The sequence below is a fragment of the Solanum stenotomum genome, unplaced genomic scaffold (genome assembly GCF_019186545.1).
Source record: "Solanum stenotomum isolate F172 unplaced genomic scaffold, ASM1918654v1 scaffold9835, whole genome shotgun sequence".
Taxonomy (NCBI): domain Eukaryota; kingdom Viridiplantae; phylum Streptophyta; class Magnoliopsida; order Solanales; family Solanaceae; genus Solanum; species Solanum stenotomum.
In genome coordinates, this window is record NW_026037852.1 from 62,694 (window position 1) to 80,614 (window position 17,921).

Below are 17,921 nucleotides of genomic sequence, written 5' to 3' on the forward strand. Positions count from 1 at the left end.
TTATGTAAAGAAAATATTTAAATATTGAGATAAGTAAGAATAGTTATCAACCACCTTATATGTAAAAAAAAAAAAAAAAACAGTTGAGATTAACAAGGATAGTACAAACCACCTATCTATAAAAATAAATAGAGTAAAAAAATGTTTTTTAAAAAATATTTATTTATTTCGGCAGTTTTGTATATGTAATTAATTGAAACGGTCATTTATATTGGGCAGTTTTCGTTTAAATAATTGTTAATTTAAATGTTCAAATTAGTTATTAATTGAGAAGATGACATGTGTATATTAAAAAGTTCCTTGAATTTAGAATATTTAATATTTAATTAGTTAATAATTAAATCATAATTTGTGTATAAATAATAATTTGTTTTTGTTTATTTAAAATGTTGTGTAACTACCGTAGAATCTATCAAAATGTAATTAATAATTTATTTTTGTTTATTTAAAATGTTGTGTAAATACCAAAGAATTTATCAAATTGTAATTATTAACATGTTTCAATATTTTTTTAATAATTATTTATTACTTATTATTTAAAATGATTTAAAATTTAAAATTCTAAAAAATTATGGTAATGACATGTGTCATTTTTTCTTCTCCTTTTATATATAGATAGATGAGCTAACGAGTATCATATCATTATGAACCTTCCTTTTTGTATGTCCAATTTAATTTACATATTTTTCTAGTTATTTTGTGAAATAGAGAATCTCTGTGAGACTACAAAAGACATGTATGAGTGGTCTAAATTGAAAATCCTCAATCAAAGGTTGTGGGGACTATTGAGATTTTTGTTGTCCTGTGTATGGGTTCAATTTTTGTCAATCATGTTGCATAAAGGGTGGAGTCGAAATTTTAATTTTTTTAAGTTATCGAGTTTTAAATCAATTATTTGTACATATTTAATAAATTTATTAAAACAAATATCGAGTTTGGACCAAAGTTATTGAATTCGTCTAAACTCATAATTTATACTCTAGCTCCGCCCCTGCAGTGATCGATGTCTAGTCGTTTCTTTTAGAAATATATCGCTAGTTACTCCAATAATTCTGCCTTTTTTATTTGTACTACAAAAAGTAGTGTTGTATTATCTGCTTTATTATCGATGATGTTCACGAGCTGGAGAATGAATGGGAAAGTATGCAAGAAAACATTGCAGCGGCGAAGACACTTAGATATAGGTGTTGTCCCAATTGCAGCCTCCGCTCTGAAGTCTGGACTCAAGCACAGAATAGTATCCAAGTTAAACTTTGCAGTCTTAAAAATGGCGGAGAAAGCTTTGGATCCAATTTGATGGAAGAAAATTACCGTATGGAAAAAGTTGAGCACTTACCAGGACCATCAATAAAAGACCAGCCAGCCGCAAGAAGGAATCTCGACAAAATCCTCGAACACTTGGAAAACGATGAGGTATTACTAGAACTAAATTAAGATTAGTAATCTTAAATTGTTTAGAATTTGGTAGCTGATAAGGTGTGTCTCTGGAATTTCGATCATAGGAGTAATTGTGCCTTTTTCAAATGATAGTGTAAAACTGCTTTTTAATAGAAGTAAAACCAATATTTCTGCTACTTGTTAGAGTTTTATATTTTTTTTTGGAAAAATTTTTTTGGCCGGAAAATTTGGCCAAGAATGATATTTTATCAGATTGACAATTTGTCTACTTATATTTTTTATAATAGATAAATCATGTATTATGTGAAATTAGAATTAACAAGTTTTGTTAGACATACATAAATAATAAAATGAAATATAAATTAGAAGAAATCTCCTATATAATTTAATCTGTTAGAAATGGTTATGATTTAAAACTCAAGTCAAACACTTTCACCTTTACGGAATAAATTGTTATCTCATGTTCAATTTCTAAATTTATTTTTTAATTCAAATTCAAAAAGTAATTTTCAGTATGAATCAAAAATAAAAAGTACGATCATTAATTCATTGTATGATTATTTTGTGTGTGTGTGTAACTTGAGTACCTCATACTTAATTATACTCTAAGCTATAATATTTTAAAAAATGTTTTTTAAATTATGTTTTAGTATTCATTAATGTGGCTTACTCACATAAAATTATATTGCTTAATCTTTTAAATTATTTATTTCCTTTTTTTTTAATCTTAAGAAACTACTCAAGATGGAATGTAGAAATAACACTAGCTTGTTGTTGGTATAAGATAAAGGATACACAAAATCATATAAAATTTAAAATTTGGCCACATAAATCATAAAAATATCAAATTTATACTTGATATTTGGAGATAACTACACTATTTCCCCGAGAAGAATGAGGAAACTAATTTTTTAATTTGTTTCCCTCCATTTTTTGAGAGAATTCTAGCAAACATAATATCGATTATATATATATATATATATATTACTTCAAATATAAATTGAAATTAGAGGTAAATTTTAAAATAATCTATAAATGTGATAAGATTATCAAAATTCAATGAGTTAAATCTATATACAAAGTTATTATATATTTTTCAAATCATGCCCTATTAAATATATTATTCTTCTAAATATATGTATTTCTTTAAATTTCAGCATGATAATTACATATATATTTATTCAAATATGGATATACGTATTTCTTTTAATTTATTTTTCTATTCATTTAGGTATAATATTGATTGAAAATTTGAATATGTACATTTTAATTTAATAAAATAAAATTTTAATTAAAAATATTTTATAATAGATATTTAAAATAAATTTTCTCTATAAGATATTTTAATTAAAAATATTTTATAATAAATTTTATAATAGATATCAAAAGAAATGGTTAGGGAAAAGACCAAAATACCCTTACAAAATTCGGATTTAATTCCCTGAGCCAACAGCGCCCAACTTCCAAAGGGTATAACTCACTCATACGAACTCGGAATCGAGCAAACTCGGCGGCGTTGAAAAGATCATTCCAAGGGACTTGCAAACATAACTAGAAATACACCTAATTCATCCTGAGCTAGGAGTTATGACTGTTCAAAGTTGACCAAAAACTCATTTTTTTCCATACTTAACCAAATTTCCATATTTGAATTCTTTTCAAAAATGACTATTTCTAATTTCAAGCCTCTTCATAGTTATTTCAAATTGCAAGATGTCACAATCTATATATGTGATAAGATTATCAAAATTCAAAGAGTTAAATCTATATACAAAGTTATTATATATTTTTCAAATCATGCCCTATTAAATATATTATTCTTCTAAATATATGTATTTCTTTAAATTTCAGCATGATAATTACATATATATTTATTCAAATATGGATGTATGTACTTCTTTTAATTTATTTTTCTATTCATTTAGGTATAATATTGATTGAAAATTTGAATATGTACATTTTAATTTAATAAAATAAAATTTTAATTAAAAATATTTTATAATAGATATTTAAAATAAATTTTCTCTATAAGATAATATTATTTATATTTTTTTTCCTATTATAAATAAGTGTAAATTAATCTTTTAATTTGACAATTGTTGAAACAAAGCCTCGTACAATCCTTCTTTCTCTAATTTCTTGTATATTACCATTGTTGCATGTTTCACTTGTGGGTTAATTATTCTTTCGGGTATGTCAGGTTGGCATCATCGGAGTGTGGGGTGCAGGAGGAATTGGGAAAACTACTTTGGTGAAGAATTTGAACAATGAGCTTAAACAGATTGACGTGTCAATTAGGTCTAAACTGTCTTTTGGTGTTGTGATATGGGTTACAGTACCCAAACCGCCAATAGACATAAGAAAGGTTCAAGCACAAATTGCTGACAGATTAAGCCTAGAGGTAAATACTGATCAGGGAAGTGAAGAAAGCAATGCCAGCAAAATCTATCAAAGGCTTCATGAGCAGGAAAAGAGTTTCCTTGTGATACTAGATGATGTTTGGGAAGCTATAGATTTGGATAAGGTAGGTGTGCCCCAACCAAAAGATCACGCAGGAAGCAAGGTTATTATAACTTCTCGTTTTTTGGATGTTTGTAACCAAATGAAAATTGACACCGAAATGAAGGTTTTCACATTGGATGAAGATGAATCTTGGCATCTGTTTATTGAAAATGCGGGAGATAATGCCAATCGGGTGGATATTCAGCCATTAGCAATGGGTATTGCAAAAGAGTGTGGTGGTTTACCTTTAGCAATCACTATTATTGGAGCATCTATGAGAGGGAAGAAAAGGGCCGAGGAATGGGAAGATGCTTTGGAATCACTTAGAATGTCTGAACCTAATGACAAAGACACAGGAGATAAGGTTTATCAGGTCATCAAATGGAGTTTTGATTCTTTAAAGCAAAGAAGCAATAGGAACAAAAGGAGAAGTGACATTCAAAGTTGTTTCTTGTATTGCTCCTTATATCCAGCGGCTATTCCAACAAATGATCTCATACGTTGCTGGTGGGCAGAGGGATTCCTTGGTGAACACGACACATATGAAAAAGCTTACAACAGAGGAATCACAATTATTGAGGAACTAAAAAATGTCTGCTTACTAGAAGAAGCCTATGTTCGGATGATTTCTGTGATGCATGATGTGGTTCGTGATGTTGCTAAATGGATAGATAATTCCTTTGGGGATGAACACAGTTCTGTTATTCAAGCTGGAATTGAGTTAATTAAGATTTCAAATGTTGAAGTAGTGTCAGCTTCTGTCAAGAGATTATCTTTCATAACCCAAGGAATTCAATATCTACCTGATAACTTCACGAAATGCCCAAAGACAACATCTTTACTTTTGCAAGAGAATAAATCCCTTGTGAAAATTTCCGATAAATTCTTTTTGTCATTTCCAGTTCTAAGAGTTCTGAACCTGAGTTATACTAGTATTAGAGTACTGCCCTCTTCCGTCAATAATTTAAGTCAACTACGTGCTCTAATACTAGGATACTGCTATGAGTTGAAAGAATTACCAGCTATTGGTAATCTTTGCAATTTGCAGTTGCTCGATTGTGATAAGACAGGGTTATGTTGTCTGCCCGAAGGAATGGACAAGTTGACAAATCTGAGGCTATTAAATATGCCTTTACGTAAGTTTAAGGAGAACATCGACCTGGGGGTTTTCCACGAGTTGCAAAGGCTTGAAACGTTACATCTACCCATAAGCCATGAAGATGTTGGTGCAACTTCTTTTGATGAGATATCACATCTACCCAATCTGACATCACTTTTTATTAAATTGGATAGCTCATCAATTTCAAGTTTGAAAAGTGACCACACCTGGATGAAAAGATTGAAAAGATTTCACATTACAGTTGGGAATACTAAAATTCATCATCAGGTACCATTCAACAAGTCAACAAAGGCGATATGCCTTATACGTTTTGACACTTTCAATAACAAAGTCTGGCTCCCAAGCATGTTGCAGTTTGCTTCACATTTGTACTTGAAACTATGCCTATGCATGGATCTCACAGAGTTCATTCGGAACAACAGTTTTGATGGATTAAAATCACTAGACATAAATCAATGCTCTTGTGGTTTTGGAACATCGATAGAAGGAAGTGGACAGTTTGATGATCCTATGCCAAATCCGGAGCTTCTCAGATTCCATTCTGTAAATCATTTAAAGAATGTTTCTGATTTCGGTCATTTTCTGGGCCTAAGATTTTCTAAATTACGCAAACTGAATCTACACCGTTGTCGTACTTTAACATGTCTTTTTAATGTTGGTGGAGCTTTTTCTGTACCCAGGCACTTGGAAGAAATTACACTTACCCATTGTTTTCGGCTGAGAGAGTTACTGGCACAATTCGGCTCAAGTCAGACGACATTCGTTAGCTCAGAAATTCCAAGAGTCCGAAAGTTACGCTTGGATTGTTTATCCGCATTAGAAACGTTTGGGGAGCCAGAGAGTATGTGGGAACACCTGGAGGGACTTATAGTGATCGGATGCAATGGAATAAGGAAGTTGCCTCTCTCTATTCAAACCTCCAACAACATCAAACGAATAAGAGGATCATCAGAATGGTGGAGCCAACTGGAGTGGGATGACGAAAAATACAAGTCAAATTTAGAGAATTGTTTCACTAACATATTATAAAAGTATGGATGCCCATGGTAGCTGAAATTCGACGTGTGAGTTTATTTTATTATGAGTGAACATAATATTTCAGATTTGACTTCTAGACTTTTTTATTTGATTGTCATCAAGCCAAAAATAAATATTGTCATTAGATTCATATTCTTATGAGAAGTATGTATTATTTGAAATAGGGTGTACATGACTGGATTGGTTCGGGTTTTTCAAATATCAAACCAAATCATTTGGGTCAAATTTTGGAATTTATAAACCAAACCAATAAAATTCGGGTTTTGAACCTAGGGTTTTTTTTGGATTTTTCCGATAAAGTGTTCATACAAACATATAATTTACTTGTACTTCAAATATTTCTTTAGTCCTACCAAAATACAACTATTTAAGGTGTTTCTTAAGAAAATAGCACAAAATATGATATGATTAATGACACTAAAAAATCCAACAAAAAAATAATAATGAAATTGTGTAAAACAAATATTGCAAATTAATAAGTCATAATGAAAATAATCATAATTTAAAAATACTAAATCATGCTAAAATAAATTTAATAGGTATTAGTTACATGACTAAATATTAAAGGAAATTAAAATTAGATTATATATTTTAATTGTCTAAACTTATGTAAAACTAAAGAACAAATATTCAATATTATTGTCATTCTTAGTGTTGAATTGATTTTCTTTTTGCATTAGTATTAATTTGATTTTGATTTAAGCTTTATTATAACTAGTATACGTGCCCGCGCGTTACGCGGATAATTTAAAATGTGATAATTTTATACTTAAAAATAACTAATAAAATGTATTATGCACTTAATAATACCAATAACTTAAAATTACAATGACAACTAATTTTATCCTAAAGTTGACACGTGGTTTTTTGTGATGTATGTAGATTTTTAATTAATATTTAATATTTAATTTTTTATTTTAATGATAGTATATTAGTATAATACTCTTAAAAAAACACAAATTTAATTGACAAATCTTTTTATTTAAACCTCCCAACTTTCACTCAGAAAACTAAAAAAATAAATAAATATGATTGTCATTCTTGGCCAAATCTATGCAAACTATTACTTTTTGTAACAACTTCAACTATTTCAGAGATGCTAACGGATCATAATTAGAGGCATTATACTTATTTTATTTAGATATTCAACTTAATTAAAATATTCATTATACTTTATCTTTCTAATATACCAAATATCAAATGCATCAAACTTACATTTATTTTTCTAATTCTCTAAAAAATTTCACCACGATACATAAACTTAAAGGATGTTTTTCACTTTCATGGGCCACTTACTCCTATTTTTTCTTTTATCTCAACATCGAGCAAAAATCTGATGGTATAATATAATTATTAAAAGTCGATAAAAAATTAAAAACAATAGATACAAAAATATATAGGAGGATAAGAAGAAAAGATTCGTCTTATTTTAAAACATGGGAAGATTATTTTTTTTTTTAAAAAAAGGGTAAAGTTATCTTCTTCTTTTTTTGTTGTTTAAAATGAAAATATTTTCAGATTTAAAATATTTCAAATTTCAGATTATAAATTAACTTTGTTAATTGAATATGAATTATGTTTTAAAAAACTCCATCGTGCATAAGTATTCTTCTCCTTTAAAGAGATTTTAAGATTTAAATTGTTTTTAATTTTTAATTTCAGATTTTAAATTAATTTTGTTGATTACTTAGTTAATATTTTTTTTGTTCCTTTTCTGATTTTAATTTAAGTATTTCCTTACTAAATTATTTTATATAAATATTTATCCTATAATATATTTAATTTTTTTCCTTTCCTGACATAGAATTTATGGCCCTGAGATCAATATCCTTGTTTTATCTTCTTCATTGCTAATAACACCCTATTTTCAATTCACTGATAACCATCCGAAACATAACATTTTAGAATTTCAAAATATTTATAATATAAAAAGTAAGTTTTCGTGAAAAGAGTTAGTGCTTGTTGAAAGTGGGTTTGAGTGTAGAGGTAATAAAGAAACGTGAGAGGATTTTAATGCTTGAAGTGGAGGTTAATTTGTTTCCCTTATTTTTCTCTTTTTGTTTAGTAAAAGTTCATTTGATAGTTGTTTTAAAAAAAAAAAAAAAAAATTATGCGGTTTTGTCAATAAACTTAATTTTTTAATTATATTTTAAAACGGTTTGTAAAAAAATTATCTATCATTTTTAAAAATACACATACTAAAAAACTTTAAAATATTCTTTCTTTTTTTTCTAATAGTTAAATATATATGATATAATGTATCTATTAAATTTTTCTAATATTGTTTTGATCAACCAAAAAGGTCTTGAGATGCTTAACAACTACACTTTTTTTTAGTTTATTTTTTTTAATTTAAGAAGTGTAAAATTAGATAACTGTCACAATTCTTAAAAAGGTTAACAACCCACGTTTATTTATTTATTTTCCTTTCAAAACTGAAAACACTTCTAGATTTTATGAATTAAAACTGTTGCCGAAATTTATTTATTTAAATAAAAATAGAAAAGAATTTTATGTGCGACTGTCATTTGGAACATTTCTGAAAAAATATTAATATTATTATTATTATTATTAGTTAAGTTTTGTAATTTTTATTTTTATAATAATTTTAAATTTGAAATTATTCCTTAAAATTATCCACTAATTGAATTATTCCTTAAAATTATCCACTGACTAACGTGGATCAGTTATTTGCTTTGGTTTTTTTTTAAAAAAAAATTAATAATCACACTCATGTTCTGCAATGTTTATTTTTTATTTTTCAGATTTAGATAGTTAAATTTTTTAGTTATTATCTTATATAATTTTAAGTAATTCTTTAATAAATAAATTTAATATTTTAATTTCGAATTTAAGATAATTACAAAACGTTGAGTTTATTATTTAATCCTATTACATGTAATTAATAATTTTAATTATTTAAAAATCCTGTTTTTTGTGCTGCTGACATGTGTCATTCTAATTCTAATTATTGACATGTGTCTATATTTATTTATTTAATTAATTATTATTGATTATTAATTATTTAAAATACTAAAAATTTGTGGTGTTGACATGTGTCATTTTTTCTTCTCCTTTTATATATAGATAGATTACTAACATCTATGGATTATAATCTTTATTGGACCATTAGGAATTCTAACTTTCAAACATGAAATAATATATTAAAAGATAAAAACTATGAAAAAGTATAAGAAATATTTTTAAAAATATATCAAAGTAAATATTTTTACGTATAAAATAAACTTTTAAAATTACATATATAATGTCAGGTTGGCTTGGTCTCGGGTTGGTTTTTTAGTTGAAACCAAACCAACCCAAATATAGTCGGGTTTTTTTTCCCAATACCAAACCAAGTCAAACCAAATCACTAGTCAGGTCTTTTTTCGGTTTAACTCGATTTACGATTTGATTCAGTTTTCGATTTGATTTTGTACACCTCTAATTTGAATAAATTTTATTATTCAGAGGCATTGTGGAAGGGCAAATTCACAATTTGGCATTTGGGCATCGGTTTGAGGCAACTAATTAAAGATTACAGATCCTTTGAAGTGTTAGTTTTGTGAGTTAAATGAATCTAAGGATAATTGATACTAAAGGGGTACCACGTAAATGAGATAAAAAACATTTATGTTGGTATCGTGTAAATGAGATAATGAGCATTTATATGGATACCAGAGTCATGAAATTGATAGTACACCTTGAGTTGTGAGATAACGGAAATATTGAGACTTTTGAATTTGATGAACTTGATTACTTTTTGTGTGTTTATATTTTCTTCATGAGCTCATATATGTTGCGATGAGATGAATATATTTGATTGAAATGAGATGCATCATCATCTCCTAATCAGTTCATATTATATTATGCACATGCATGAATATAAGATTGAATATGAGTAAGGCTTGAGCACGTGGAGATAGTCCATGTTGCAATGGTTTTATGTTTATGAGTGGGGCACGTAGAGATCGTTTGTGCCGGAGATTGTTTGATTTTGTGATAGTACATTGAGATTATCCGCACAAGCACGTAGAGACCGTCTGTGCTAGTATATGGACCTTTGTGAGTCCCCAATGGGTCCCGATTATTTGACTGAGAAAGTTGTTGTGTATATAGGATTTTGGCCATTGTATTGCATTGCATTTCGTATTAATTTGGTATTGAGTTGTTGAGATGGTTGTGGTACTGATTTGACTTGATCTAATCCAATCTAGCCAATAACCTGACTATTAACTCCTGAAGCATCGGAGCGTTGTTGGAACCATATGAGGTTGGGCTGGACCCCCTTCCACAAATTACTGCTCAATAACATTATCATGCTCAAATACGGGCAAAGGAGTTCAATGATACCCATATTGATAGGATTGAAATCGAGGTAAAATAGTTCAAAAATTGCTTCGAAAATAAAAAGGGTAAAATCATATTTTTAGTTGAAAATCAAGTTCTACAAACCAAAAAGAGTTTGTGGTTGAAAAACTCATTTAAACAAGCAAGAATCGAGCTCTAATCAAGAATTTTACTACTTTTTCAACTTTAGGAGAAAAAATCCAAAACTCACATGCAGTCAAAAATGAGAAATTTCAGGAAAACTTTGTCAAAATCAGTTTACCCACAATACAAGGATCTTAAATCCCGAAAATCAATTAAGACTCATTCCAAATCGACCTCCAAATCAACAATTTTCGATTTCTCTACCTTAGGGTTTAAAATCTCAACTTAATGGATAGAAATCATGAAATATGAAAGGGATATTTTGGGGGAAAGAGTAAAATAGGGTCAGAAATACATACAATGATTATGAAAGAAAAACGCATCAAAAATCACCTCAAAGTGGCTCAAATTGACTTTTCTAGCTCCGAAAATGTCAAAAATACAAAATGGATTAAAATAGATATTTAACTCAGTGATTTCCTCACTAAAACCCATTTGTGATCGCTAAAAGTCTATTTTGTTGCCACTTAAAGTGTATACAAGCAACCTTGAAACACCCTTTTGATCCTTGAAACTCATTCGGAATCCTATAAACATGAACCAATAGTGCAAATTTATCTTAAAGCATGTTTTTGAACCAATGAAATTGTCGAATTTCAAAAAATATATGGTTATAACCAAAATACCCCTCGGAACCCATCTAAGCCAAAAATTCAACATTTTACCTAAATATCCAAATCACAATTTAAGATCTCGGGACTCTAACCGATCATCTTAATAGAGCAAACTCTACATTCTAGACTCAGTAAAATTGATGGAATACCCATATGACGCTCAAAACTCATAACGTTAACCAAAGTCAACCATATAAAAAATTCTCAACTCAAAAGTTGAATTTTCACAAACTTAGGACTATTCTAGCTTGTTACGTCGGCCTGCTGTCTAGTTGTAGTTGGATTTCAGGTGTTCGAAATGCTCCAAATTCTGGTTTATTTGGTATGACAGAAGTCATTTTCCTGAAAAATGACTTTCAGGTTTCAGTTTTAGAGTGAAAAAGTATTTTTTGCATCCAGTGTTTACACCAGAACAAAACATTTAACCTTGACAGTTAAAAATTATACTGAAAAAAACTAATAATAATGTGAATGAGTGTCACTTGTGTTGCATTTTTTGGTTTGGTGCAAACATCCAATACAGAAACCTAATATACAAATTATAAAGAAAGAAAATCATATGACAGTTACCTCCCTGTAACAAGTTCTTTTGAATAATTTTTAAGTATATTTACAGAATCCATAACCTATAGATTACACATATACACAAGACAATACAGATTATGATGCTAACTGGCTTGACAGTTCAAATTTGGATCATCAACTGTGTTAAAGTACAATGTAGAAAGTTTGTCATCAAATTTGGAAACCAGTTGATGCACAGACAATCCACAGTAGCGCTTCCCTAGTCTAGCGATGAAAATGTCAATTATTTTCTTGAACATGTTGTCTTCTTGGATTAGAGGTTGCTCCACAAACTCAACTAGAGGCATCCACTGTATTGGAAAAAGAAAAAGCAGCTTGAGTAAATGCAAAGTCGCATAAAGCTGCAGACTTTAAGTCTAACTCAACCTTAAAAGCTAGCTCATCATGTGAGTATTACCCAATACGATATGCTTACCTTAGCATCCTGAATTTCTAGATCATCAACCATGATCTGTTTTGACAGGGGTCTTAACAGGCAGATGAAGAACAAATCTGACTTTTGAAAGGCCACATCGTGAACATGCCTGAAGAAGGACATCGATAAATGTTAATTTAAACAATGGTATCTTGTTTGTAAACTGTAAAATCAACAATTAGAGTCCAAAACTAATGTACATAGCATGAGATAGAGCAAGAAGCTGAATAAAGCTTGAAATATCCTAAAGGAGACAGTGAAATCTAGCGAATAGCAACTCCACATTCTCTGTCTCTGAGCCAAGTTGTTCGGATACTTATGGTATCAGCATTTTGTGTTCTTATAAGATTTCTAATACAGCACTTCCTATCGATAAAAAGGTGTAATATATAAGATAAACTCATGGTTCTTTGAAGAGGGAGAATTTTGTTACCTGAAAGCCATAACCTCCACAAATTCAGTATCAATCTGGAAAACGTAATGAGATCATTTAAATAACGATTTGTCGTTAAGTTTGCTAGTTTAGGAAGGCGATACGTTTAAGTGAATTTCTTACCCCAGTTTCCTCCTGCACTTCTCTTACAATTCCTGTAAAAATCTCCTCGGACTGAGTTTGACGCAAAAACTAAACTGAGTAAGTATACGGTTTCATGCTTCAATCTTTAACTAAGTCAAAAGTACCAAAATGGTAAGGTCAAATTGCAATAGAGGAACATACCTCATGAATAAAACCAGTTGGTATTTTCCATAAGCCTAAAAGAGCCGGTGTAAAATGTTTCTCTTGCACGACAAGCACCTAAAGCAGTAATTTTATTAGCCTAAGAGACTACACAAAGAATTCAGAAGCTCATAAATATTTACTACAAATTAGGAAGGCATTGCAAACAGAAAAACACACACCTCATTTTTATCGTTGATCACAAAACCCCCAACTCCAACTTGATGCGATGCATTCGAAGGAAGCATACAGGGTTCCTCCGGAATCCAATAAGTCATCATAACATATCCTCTTTCTGCATGATGGTATTGAAATCCTTCCTACAAAATTTAGAGTTAAATTGTTACAAAATTTAGCTTATTCTCTTCATGTATTTATATCAACGTATTCTTTGAGTAATGAGACAATCACTACTAGCCAGAGATAACAAAGAAAAGCTAAACGATTGTAAAAACAAAAGTTAGTACGGGAGAGTAATTTCATGTATCGATTTGGGTAAAGTGATAGTACGAAATACCATTACTACAATTCATCAACAAAAAGGAAATACCTTTACTGCAACAGGAACTAGATCACATTTTTCCAATGGTAGCTTAAGCCAAACTCCCTTCTTCCCCTGCATCATCGGGAGCCATCAATGAGCAAAATATGTTATATAAGTTTACTTTCAATACACCAAAAATTACTACGCCTCATTCCTAAACAAATTGGGGTTCTGTCTATATGAATTCACCAGGCTATGAAAAGTACAAGTCCTCTGAATTTCCTACTGGCATAAGAGTTGTCTATAAAATAATAAGAAAAAATATGAGATGCGGTGGCTTTCACTCGTGTATTAATCAACATCAGACAAGAAATCGAGTCTTGAAATTTGAGACTAGTATAGTATAGTATCGTAGTTGGTGGAAATGAAGTACCTTCACTTTCCAATGAGAGAGAGATGCACGAAGCACAAAGGTAAATTTGTCGGGATCAGATGGTAGTCTTTCTGCGTTGACGAGTACTCCTCCATATTCATCGTCAGAGGCATCAAGCAACCATTTATCTCGAAAATACAAACTTGTATGGTTTGTACCGTTTATCTTATAAGAGAAAGTGTCCTCTAAGAAATTCTTCTTGCTAACTGATCTTGTAGCATCATAAGAAGTGCTTGAATAAGAAGCCTTTGTTAACAGCCCTGAAGTTAAAACAGAAAATCTACAAAAATTCGAACTTCATTTCAGATACAAACAGCAACGTTTCTCATTTAGTAGAATTAGTGGCGTTATCTAATAACGCATAGATTGATAGATAGTATTCTTCTTAATGACTGCATTAGAAACAGGACATCATTCTTTAAAAGCTAATGATGCATTTTGTATTGCCTTATTATCGATTGTTCTACTTCGAGTTCATGCTTCCTTGCTCAGAGATCATAAGATACTACTCTATCCGTTCCATTTTATGATCATCTGAGTATGCTCTTTCCTTTTTAATTTATTTTGAGAAGAAGCATAACCAATTTAGCTTTAAATTTTCTATTTTACTCTTAATGATCTGATTTTATAGCCACAAAAACGGCATGACATGTTTAAGACTGTTTCCAGAAGTCAGTCTTTTCTTTTTTAGACTTAGTATTCCGTCAAATACCTTCACATAAAATGAAACAAACAGAGTAATATCTTCTTATTCCCTTACAAAATCAGTGGACAGGCAAAATAACCTTCTGATTGAATCCCAATAATTGGGGAAACTGTAGCCGCGAATTACAATTTTCTTAAACTATAGCTATAGTACCTAATATAGGCTAAATGTTTGCTATTCTACATAATTTTCCCGACTAAAAATAAGCATTTTCTTAAGGGATAATGTTATACTCTTTTTGCTCTATATTAGTTATACACTTTCTCTTTTATAGGTTTTATAAGAAATTATAAATAAAACGAATAGTTTTACTTAAGAAACTATTTGAAATTTTACAAATTTATTTACACTTTTAAAAAGAATTAATTGTAAGAGCAAAAAAGTTTTTAAAAATTGCAATTAATTCTATCTTGATTTTGTAAATTGATAAATCATTTGAAATACCTATTTTTAGTAATGTGAATTATAGACAACTAATACTCTCTCTATCCGTAATTACTTGTCCACTTCTGAATTGACATATCTATTAAGAAAATAATTATTGACATAGTGAGTTTATCATTTTACCCCTATTAATTATGAAGTAGATGAATTAAAAATCGAAGATTTTCAAAAAGTTCTACCTTTTTCAAAGTAATTAATTGAGGGTATAATAGGTAAAAAAAAATTGTTCTTTCTTGATTTGTCAAAATGGATAAGCAATTAGGGATAATTAAACCAGAAAAATTGTCAAGTAATTAATAACAGAGAAAGTATGAGACGGAGGAAGTATACTAAAAATATTCGGTACATAATAAATTAAAGGAAAATGAATAGCTGGTTGTTGGCAGTTTAACAATCAGTAACATATTTTCCAAATTTTGTTGTACTGAAATAGACAGCTCAGTCATGAAAATTGAACCAGTCCGAATTGAAGTTAATGCATGTAGTACAAAGCAGTTGCTACATATGCATTATTTTGAAAATTGAACCAGTCCAATTATGCATTATTTTCTGACAATGAGAGTATATATACCTCATTTATTAGACGGTAAGAATATATATACTACTTTTTAATTAAATATATATCTATTTTAAATCTTAAAATTGAGGGTATATTTAATCATGGTTGTTGGCATTTATTTATTGTGTGTTGAGTTTTGGGTCTTTTTATCTTTATATGTGGATAAATAAAGGAAAAATTACTTAAATACATAATTTATTTTATTATATTTTTAAAATTTTCTTATTATTTGAAAAAATTACAAAAATTCCTACTCTCTCATATTCTTGAATACATCACTTTATGCAATGTATCGGCCGGATACATTACTTTATGCTGTTTATCGGGATGTACAAGATGTATCAAAACATTGAGTGATGTATCCAAAATTGGGACGCTGCATATCGGAACGTTGAATGATGTATCCGAAATCAAGACGTGATGCATAGAGACATTGGTTATGTATACGAAATTCTTACATTTAAGGGATTAGAATCAGCATTTATCAATAATTTAGGAACAAAAAATATTATTAATCATATTCAGTATTTTCAGGTATATTTCCAAAGCTAGGTGGAGTACTATTTTTAAGGGAAAAAAAAAGTGTAGAAGTCAATTATTGCTCAATATTAAGGGTACATTTGATAAGTTTGTGGATGGTGGGGTATAGATAACCACATAGTATAATGAAGGATAAAATTAATGATTAATGAAAGTTGAGGGCTATTTGTTTACACTTTTGTCAAAAAAAAAAAAATCATGTGTGAAAAGGATCATATATATATATATATATATATTCGTACATGATTTTTTTAAAAGTTAATGCATGTCGTATAAAGCTGAGTTTTTTTCTGTGTGTGTGGATGTAAATAAAAAGAGTAGTAATTATGGTTGTTGACGTTTACCAACAATGTAGTAATTGCTACATTTAAGTTGCATAGTTCATTTTGAATCAAACACATTGCTAGTTGCTTCAATTATTGTCCTTGCCTTTCATCTTCCCCTATTTCTTTTACTTCTGCCTTTTTTTTTCTTGGTTTCTTACCTAGTATTCGATAACATCAAATTCACTATTTTATGAGAAGATAATCACAATGAAATTAATTGTTAATTTTGTGAAATCAAGTAATTAACTAGCAGATATCTCACCAAGTCCCTCATGAATCGTTGTGTTAATTATATTTATAGCAAGCAAGATACATACTATTTGTATGCACTAGCTTGATGGGTTTTAGAATAGAAATAGTTTCCTACTTGGTGAGCAATTGTATTGTATTCTCTCCGTCCAACAATAGTTGTCGACTATAGTATTTTGGAATGTTCAATAATACTTGTCCACTTTATGAAATTAATGGATAATTTTATGCTTAGTTCCTAATTTGCCCTTATTATTAATTATAGTCATTTCCCTATTACATTTTTCAAGACATAATATTTATTATATTCAAAGGGTGATGTGATAAAATTACTCTTCAAGTGAACAACTATTGTTGGACAAAGGGAGTAGTGTCTATATATAGATAGGGTATGTTGAACAACAATTTTTTAAAAAAAATATGTATTCATTGTCTCACAAATTCAGTTAATATGAAATAGAGGGAGTATGAAGTAAGGAGTAACACATTTTTTCAAATGTTGTTGTACTACTGAAATAGACAACTCAGTGGTGAAAATTGAACCAGTCCAAATTGAAGGTAATGTATGTCGTATAGAACAGTTGCTACATTAAAGATGAACCTATTTCTGTGTATACGTGGGGCTGTTAATAAAACGAGCAAATATGTATTATTTATTAGACGACGAGGGTGTGTGTATATATATATATTAAGTAACAATTTAACTATAAATTATCTATTTTACTCTTAATAAAATGATTTATAACCACACAAATTTATATCATTAATTTTGGACCGCAAGTTTTAAAAAAATTTCTTTCTTTCTTAAACACGTGTCAAATCAAACTACCTCACATAAAATAATGAAACGGAGGAAGTACTACATTTAAGTTGCATAGTTCATTTGGAATCAAAGACATTGCTAATTGCTCCAATTATTGTCTTTCCATTTTACTATTACTTGCCTTTGATCATCTTTGGAGCTTCATTACTTGTTTGAAGGCTAAAATAGTTGTTCAATTTTTGATAGTGTGCATTTGACCTTTTTACAAAATTTAGTCCAAAATATATGTGTTTATTTATATTTGGGAAAAAAGTCTGATATAACTCTTAGCTTTGTCATTTAAAATTGCTATAAATGGTAAATATTTTCTTAATATAGCATATTTATGTAAGTTTCCCTTTATTTATATATGAGTCAACTTTTATAAAGGAAAACTTACATAAATATGTTATATTAAGAAAATATTTACCATTTTATAGCAATAATATTTTTTTCACTTGATCACTTTTAATACATATTATAGAGAACAATTTATA

At 29.2% G+C, this 17,921-nt stretch overlaps 3 protein-coding genes across 3 annotated transcripts in view; 1 reads left to right on the top strand and 2 right to left on the bottom strand.

The window, feature by feature from the left end:
- LOC125853172 (nudix hydrolase 8-like) overlaps nt 1–12,569 on the bottom strand; it is a 67,257-nt gene extending 54,688 nt beyond the window's left edge. The window contains exon 1 of the mRNA XM_049532844.1: nt 12,328–12,569. The gene's annotated coding sequence lies outside the window, so the exon portion shown is untranslated. The remainder of the gene's footprint in view (nt 1–12,327) is intronic.
- On the top strand, nt 275–6,293 carry LOC125853176 (disease resistance protein At4g27190-like). The gene is made up of 3 exons (XM_049532845.1): nt 275–283; nt 1,084–1,413; nt 3,599–6,293. Exons 1-3 carry the CDS (start codon nt 275–277, stop codon nt 6,047–6,049), a joined length of 2,790 nt encoding a protein of 929 aa, XP_049388802.1. The 3' UTR covers nt 6,050–6,293.
- On the bottom strand, nt 11,719–15,524 carry LOC125853177 (nudix hydrolase 8-like). The gene is made up of 9 exons (XM_049532846.1): nt 15,520–15,524; nt 13,799–14,093; nt 13,432–13,497; nt 13,064–13,201; nt 12,882–12,959; nt 12,720–12,770; nt 12,597–12,631; nt 12,164–12,272; nt 11,719–12,038 (listed from the first exon to the last, which is right to left on the bottom strand). The coding sequence occupies exons 1-9, from the start codon at nt 15,522–15,524 to the stop codon at nt 11,832–11,834; spliced, it is 984 nt and encodes a 327-aa protein (XP_049388803.1). The 3' UTR covers nt 11,719–11,831.
- Between the last annotated feature and the right edge of the window lie 2,397 nt (nt 15,525–17,921).